Source organism: Somniosus microcephalus, chromosome 16 (genome assembly GCF_052327205.1).
Source record: "Somniosus microcephalus isolate GS21.2 chromosome 16, FLI_Smic_1.0, whole genome shotgun sequence".
NCBI classification, from domain to species: domain Eukaryota; kingdom Metazoa; phylum Chordata; class Chondrichthyes; order Squaliformes; family Somniosidae; genus Somniosus; species Somniosus microcephalus.
Window position 1 is genome coordinate 55,383,482 of NC_141002.1, and position 6,264 is coordinate 55,389,745.

The 6,264-nt window shown below is 57.0% G+C and overlaps 1 protein-coding gene across 2 annotated transcripts in view; it reads right to left on the reverse strand.

The window, feature by feature from the left end:
• The window catches only part of lrp6 (low density lipoprotein receptor-related protein 6), a 206,020-nt gene extending 205,288 nt beyond the window's left edge, over positions 1–732 (reverse strand). The window contains exon 1 of one of the 2 annotated variants that reach the window (XM_086009067.1): positions 110–728. In XM_086009067.1, coding sequence (XP_085865193.1) covers positions 110–164 — 55 coding nt within the window. In that variant the 5' untranslated portion in view covers positions 165–728. Of the gene's footprint in view, positions 1–109 lie in introns of both variants that reach the window. The other variant, XM_086009069.1, reaches the window with a different exon arrangement.
• Between the last annotated feature and the right edge of the window lie 5,532 nt (positions 733–6,264).

Sequence of the window (6,264 nt, forward strand, 5' to 3'; positions counted from 1 at the left end):
TCCCGGGCCCCTCACAGCAACACGCAAGGCCACTCTCTCTCACACACATACACACTCATTCACTCACTCAGCCGAAAAAGGGCCATCCAATCTTTTAACTTTTACTCACCCCTTATCAGAGAACAAACGCTGCACAACAGCAAATTCCTCAAGGCGGTACCCATTTTCCCCCTTCCTCTTTTTCCCCCCTTCTAGGTAGTCGAAGAAAGCTCAGCGTAGCGACACATTGGAACGCATAGTTACAATTTTACTTTCGGCAACGCTACAAAGTCTCCCTTTCCCCAGCCATGGCTGTGCGGCCGCGCTCTCGCTCGCTCTCTCAATCTCCGCTCACCGTCAGCGCAAGCACACCACAGCCCTCGCCTCCTCTCCCTCCGCCACTAGCACCCTCCTCCTTTTTTTTCCCTCTCTCTGCGTACTATTTTCTTTTCGGCAAGCTCGCTATAATACAGAGCGTTTTCGCTCCCCCCCCCGCTTCCCTCCTCTCTCGGAGATGTAATATGACCCTTGTGTTTCTTTTCCTTAGCTTCTCATTACATCTCCTCAGCTTCGCCTTCCTCGGGATTTATTTTGCGGCAAGGAGCGGTGCTCTGCCTTAGAACAACATAACCCTTTGACCTGGGCTGCGGCGCTACTTTTTTTTTTAAACACTAGAGCATCAAGTATCCTTTGTGCGTGGCTGCGCCTTCAGGTACTGTGCGGAGAACATGTGGGAACCAGGAGACTTTGTGGAGTAAGGAGATGTGGATCGTGTCTTTTCCCATGTTCATTAAAGAGAAATTATTGCAATTAAGTACATAGGGGAGAAAAAAAAGGAACCCAAAAATTTGAAGGGAAATATCGCAGCCAAAAATACTAGGTAAAATGTTCTGATTGAGAAACTGTGCAGCAAAATTGTTTATTTTAAGACTTCGATTTTTTTCATGTTCAAAAATAAATGGGTCTATGCAAAATTTAATTCTGACGAAGTACTTAAAGTTAGAATTAATTTCTTTGAATTTTTTTTTTCCCTTAAAGGATAAGAATTCCAAAAGCCAACCTTCCCCCCCCCCCCGATTATCCATCTTGGTCTATTTATTTCATCAAAACAGAAACTCGTCGTCACGAGCCCTTTTTTAAAAAAAAGCGAACAATTCCCAAGCACCATTTAACATATTTTGTTTCTGTAATCAATATGATTGAGGTAATAGTTTAAAGGTATTATCGAGCCTGTCTGAGTGAGCTGAATTATCAATCATTAGTTGAGATGGTCATAAACTGGAGATGGTTCTGCATCAATAGTGTATGTTAATTCAGCAGCCCTGAAAAACCAATGTCTTTAAATATTTTGCTTAAGCAGCGATTACTAAAGAAAAGCGACCAAAATAATATGGATTGCATGATTTATGGTAACCAAGTTATTTATGGTAAATAATTGGAATTGTATTTTCATTACAATTTTACAGAAGATTTAGTGATATTTTTGGATTCAAATTATGTGATTATGTCCATATTTAAGTGGAAGTTTTAAATCAGTGGCCTTGATTATTATGTTTGTTTAGTATGTACTCATCAATTTTTGCATTTTTAAAAGTCCATTATATACAGGAAGATGTCCCAGGTTTCAGGTGGTAGGGGGTGCATGTACCAGTAGTGAGTAGTGACTGATGTGGTTAGACAGTTGTAGGAAAATGATCCATGGGTATAGGAGGAAATGAAAAGTGTTAGAATATGGAAGTATTAGGGAAGAGGTCCTTGGATCTGGGAGTGATGTATTAGGAGTGAGGAATTGATGGGAGGGTAGTGTTGAGGTTTAGCAGTGGTGGGAGGGTGGTCTTGGGCTGTGGGAGTATTGATATTTTGTTGGTAGGGTGTGGGAGCATAGTGGAACTGCTGAGTGTGGGAGTACTGGGTGGAGGATCTAGGATATGGAAACAATAAGAGGTTTATTCAATCTGGGAGCAAGTAAGGAACAATTTTAAGGTCTGCAGTACTGGGAGTGGTGGGTTGGGGGTCTGGGAGGCGGATGGTGGTGTTTTGGAATGGTAGATAGGATCCTGGGCTCTGGGAGCATTGGGGATTGGGGCTACTGGGAGGGAGTGCTTGGATTTGTGACTATTGGTATGGGCAGCTCACATTCTGGGAACAGGCATGTGGTCATTTATGCGGGAGTACTGGGGAGTGCGGAATCAATGGTTTGAAGGATTGGGGGCAGGATATTTGAATCAAGGAGCATTGACGGGATAGAGTCTGCAACTATTGGGGAGGGGGGCCCTACAATGCCCATTCCAGCAGTTTTATTAATACATTTTCGGGCACTGAGCTGGGAACCAAGTTTTAGTTATTTAATGTGCTTCTACTGTATATGACTATGGCAACAATTACCGTGCTACACACTTGAAATAACTAAGACACAACTCTTGGCTCCATGCCTAGAAAGCTGTTGGTGGACACCCATCCCCCTCCTATAAAGGCGCTATCATGAAATTCCTAGCTTTGCAGTGGGAACTGGCTTTAAGTTCATTAAACTTCTCACTACATTTTCACCATCTTCGTAAAAACACAGTAAACACTATTGAGACTTTAAATCTGGTTCAGGGTCTGGGAGTGAGGGGCAAGTCGACAATGGGGAGATGGGAAAGAGCATTGTTACTTAGCACGGGCGAGGTGGGGTAGAAAATGCAAGAGACAGCAAGAGGAAAAACTGAACCAGGTGGCGAGAAAGGCCGGTGGCACTTGGGGGAGGGGAAGATGGGAGTAGAGAGAGGAGAATGTCACTGGTGCTTTGGGATGGGAGGTAGGAGTGGCGAAAGGTATCAGGTTGGAGGGGTAAAGGCCACCAATGCTGAGGGTTGGTTAGAAATGAGGTAAGGCAGAAAGAATTTGTGAAAGACAAGAGGCCTAGTCTTCATAAGCACCAGGAAGATGGCACCATGGAGAATGGAACGTTTAACTTGGAGATGCAAATTGGGAGCAGAGCGCTGAAAGTCAGTTCTGTGGGAAGAATGAGCCAACCAGAGATTAAGTATAACAAATAATCTGAGCAATTACAAGTTTAAGCATGACAGATGGGTATTATGGGTTTGCGTGATGGAAATAATGTGGTGGAAAAAATGTTACGGAAAGTAAAGACCCGATTTTAACCACGATTCGGATTTGTGAGGGCGTGGGGAGGTGAGGCAAGCGCTAAACCCGCTGACCTCAGCAGCGTGAGGTCCAGGCAATTTAGAGTCTCAAGTCCCATCTGCATGCCACCTGATGGGGGCAGGAGGTTTCAGGAGGGTGGAGCAGGAGGCATTGTTTTAATTTAAAAAAATTACCTTCTCCCTCCCCCATCCCCCCACCCCGTTCTCCCTCCCCCGTCCCCTCCTGTTCTCCCTCCCCTGTCCACCCCCCCCCCATGTTCCCCCCGCCCCCTCCTGTTCTCCCTCCTCCGTCCCCCCTCCCCGTCTCCCCCATCCCCCCCCCATGTTCTCCCTCCTCCCTCCCCCATCCCCCATGTTCTCCCTCCCCCATCCTCCCATGTTCCCCCTCCCCCATGTGCTCCCTCCCTCGCCCCCCCCATGTTCTCCCTCCCTCGCCCCCCCCATGTTCTCCCTCCTCCGTCCCTCCCCCATCCCCCATGTTCCCCCTCCCTGTCCCCCCCATGTTCTCCCTCCCCCGTCCCCCCAATTCTCCCTCGCCCGCCCCCCCATGTTCTCCCTCGCCCCCCCCATGTTCTCCCTCCCTCGCCCCCCCATGTTCTCCCTCCCTCGCCCCCCCATGTTCTCCCTCCCTCGCCCCCCCATGTTCTCCCTCCCTCGCCCCCCCATGTTCTCCCTCCCTCGCCCCCCCATGTTCTCCCTCCCTCGCCCCCCCATGTTCTCCCTCCCTCGCCCCCCCATGTTCTCTCCCTCCCTCGCCCCCCCATGTTCTCCCTCCCTCGCCCCCCCCATGTTCTCCCTCCCTCGCCCCCCCATGTTCTCCCTCCCTCGCCCCCCCCATGTTCTCCCTCCCTCGCCCCCCCATGTTCTCCCTCCCTCGCCCCCCCCATGTTCTCCCTCCCTCGCCCCCCCCATGTTCTCCCTCCCTCGCCCCCCCATGTTCTCCCTCCCTCGCCCCCCCATGTTCTCCCTCCCTCGCCCCCCCATGTTCTCCCTCCCTCGCCCCCCCATGTTCTCCCTCCCTCGCCCCCTCCCCCCCCCCATGTTCTCCCTCCCTCGCCCCCCCATGTTCTCCCTCCCTCGCCCCCCCATGTTCTCCCTCCCTCGCCCCCCCATGTTCTCCCTCCCTCGCCCCCCCATGTTCTCCCTCCCTCGCCCCCCCATGTTCTCCCTCCCTCGCCCCCCATGTTCTCCCTCCCTCGCCCCCCCATGTTCTCCCTCCCTCGCCCCCCCATGTTCTCCCTCCCTCGCCCCCCCCATGTTCTCCCTCCCTCGCCCCCCCATGTTCTCCCTCCCTCGCCCCCCCATGTTCTCCCTCCCTCGCCCCCCCATGTTCTCCCTCCCTCGCCCCCCCATGTTCTCCCTCCCTCGCCCCCCCATGTTCTCCCTCCCTCGCCCCCCCATGTTCTCCCTCCCTCGCCCCCCCATGTTCTCCCTCCCTCGCCCCCCCATGTTCTCCCTCCCTCGCCCCCCCATGTTCTCCCTCCCTCGCCCCCCCATGTTCTCCCTCCCTCGCCCCCCCCATGTTCTCCCTCCCTCGCCCCCCCATGTTCTCCCTCCCTCGCCCCCCCCATGTTCTCCCTCCCTCGCCCCCCCCATGTTCTCCCTCCTCGCCCCCCATGTTCCCCTCCCTCGCCCCCCCCATGTTCTCCCTCCCTCGCCCCCCCATGTTCTCCCTCCCTCGCCCCCCCATGTTCTCCCTCCCTCGCCCCCCCCATGTTCTCCCTCCCTCGCCCCCCCCATGTTCTCCCTCCCTCGCCCCCCCCATGTTCTCCCTCCCTCGCCCCCCCATGTTCTCCCTCCCTCGCCCCCCCATGTTCTCCCTCCCTCGCCCCCCCCATGTTCTCCCTCCCTCGCCCCCCCATGTTCTCCCTCCCTCGCCCCCCCCATGTTCTCCCTCCCTCGCCCCCCCATGTTCTCCCTCCCTCGCCCCCCCATGTTCTCCCTCCCTCGCCCCCCCATGTTCTCCCTCCCTCGCCCCCCCATGTTCTCCCTCCCTCGCCCCCCCATGTTCTCCCTCCCTCGCCCCCCCCATGTTCTCCCTCCCTCGCCCCCCCATGTTCTCCCTCCCTCGCCCCCCCATGTTCTCCCTCCTCGCCCCCCCATGTTCTCCCTCCCTCGCCCCCCCATGTTCTCCCTCCCTCGCCCCCCCATGTTCTCCCTCCCTCGCCCCCCCATGTTCTCCCTCCCTCGCCCCCCCATGTTCTCCCTCCCTCGCCCCCCCCATGTTCTCCCTCCCTCGCCCCCCCATGTTCTCCCTCCCTCGCCCCCCCATGTTCTCCCTCCCTCGCCCCCCCATGTTCTCCCTCCCTCGCCCCCCCATGTTCTCCCTCCCTCGCCCCCCCATGTTCTCCCTCCCTCGCCCCCCCATGTTCTCCCTCCCTCGCCCCCCCCATGTTCTCCCTCCCTCGCCCCCCCATGTTCTCCCTCCCTCGCCCCCCCATGTTCTCCCTCCCTCGCCCCCCCCATGTTCTCCCTCCCTCGCCCCCCCCATGTTCTCCCTCCCTCGCCCCCCCCATGTTCTCCCTCCCTCGCCCCCCCCATGTTCTCCCTCCCATCGCCCCCCCCATGTTCTCCCTCCCTCGCCCCCCCCATGTTCTCCCTCCCTCGCCCCCCCCATGTTCTCCCTCCCTCGCCCCCCCCATGTTCTCCCTCCCTCGCCCCCCCCATGTTCTCCCTCCCTCGCCCCCCCCATGTTCTCCCTCCCTCGCCCCCCCCATGTTCTCCCTCCCTCGCCCCCCCATGTTCTCCCTCCCTCGCCCCCCCCATGTTCTCCCTCCCTCGCCCCCCCATGTTCTCCCTCCCTCGCCCCCCCCATGTTCTCCCTCCCTCGCCCCCCCATGTTCTCCCTCCCTCGCCCCCCCATGTTCTCCCTCCCTCGCCCCCCCATGTTCTCCCTCCCTCGCCCCCCCATGTTCTCCCTCCCTCGCCCCCCCATGTTCTCCCTCCCTCGCCCCCCCCATGTTCTCCCTCCCTCGCCCCCCCCATGTTCTCCCTCCCTCGCCCCCCCATGTTCTCCCGCCCCTCGCCCCCCCATGTTCTCCCTCCCTCGCCCCCCCCCATGTTCTCCCGCCCTCGCCCCCCCATGTTCTCCCGCCCTCGCCCCCCCATGTTCTCCCGCCCTCGCCCCCCCATGTTCTCC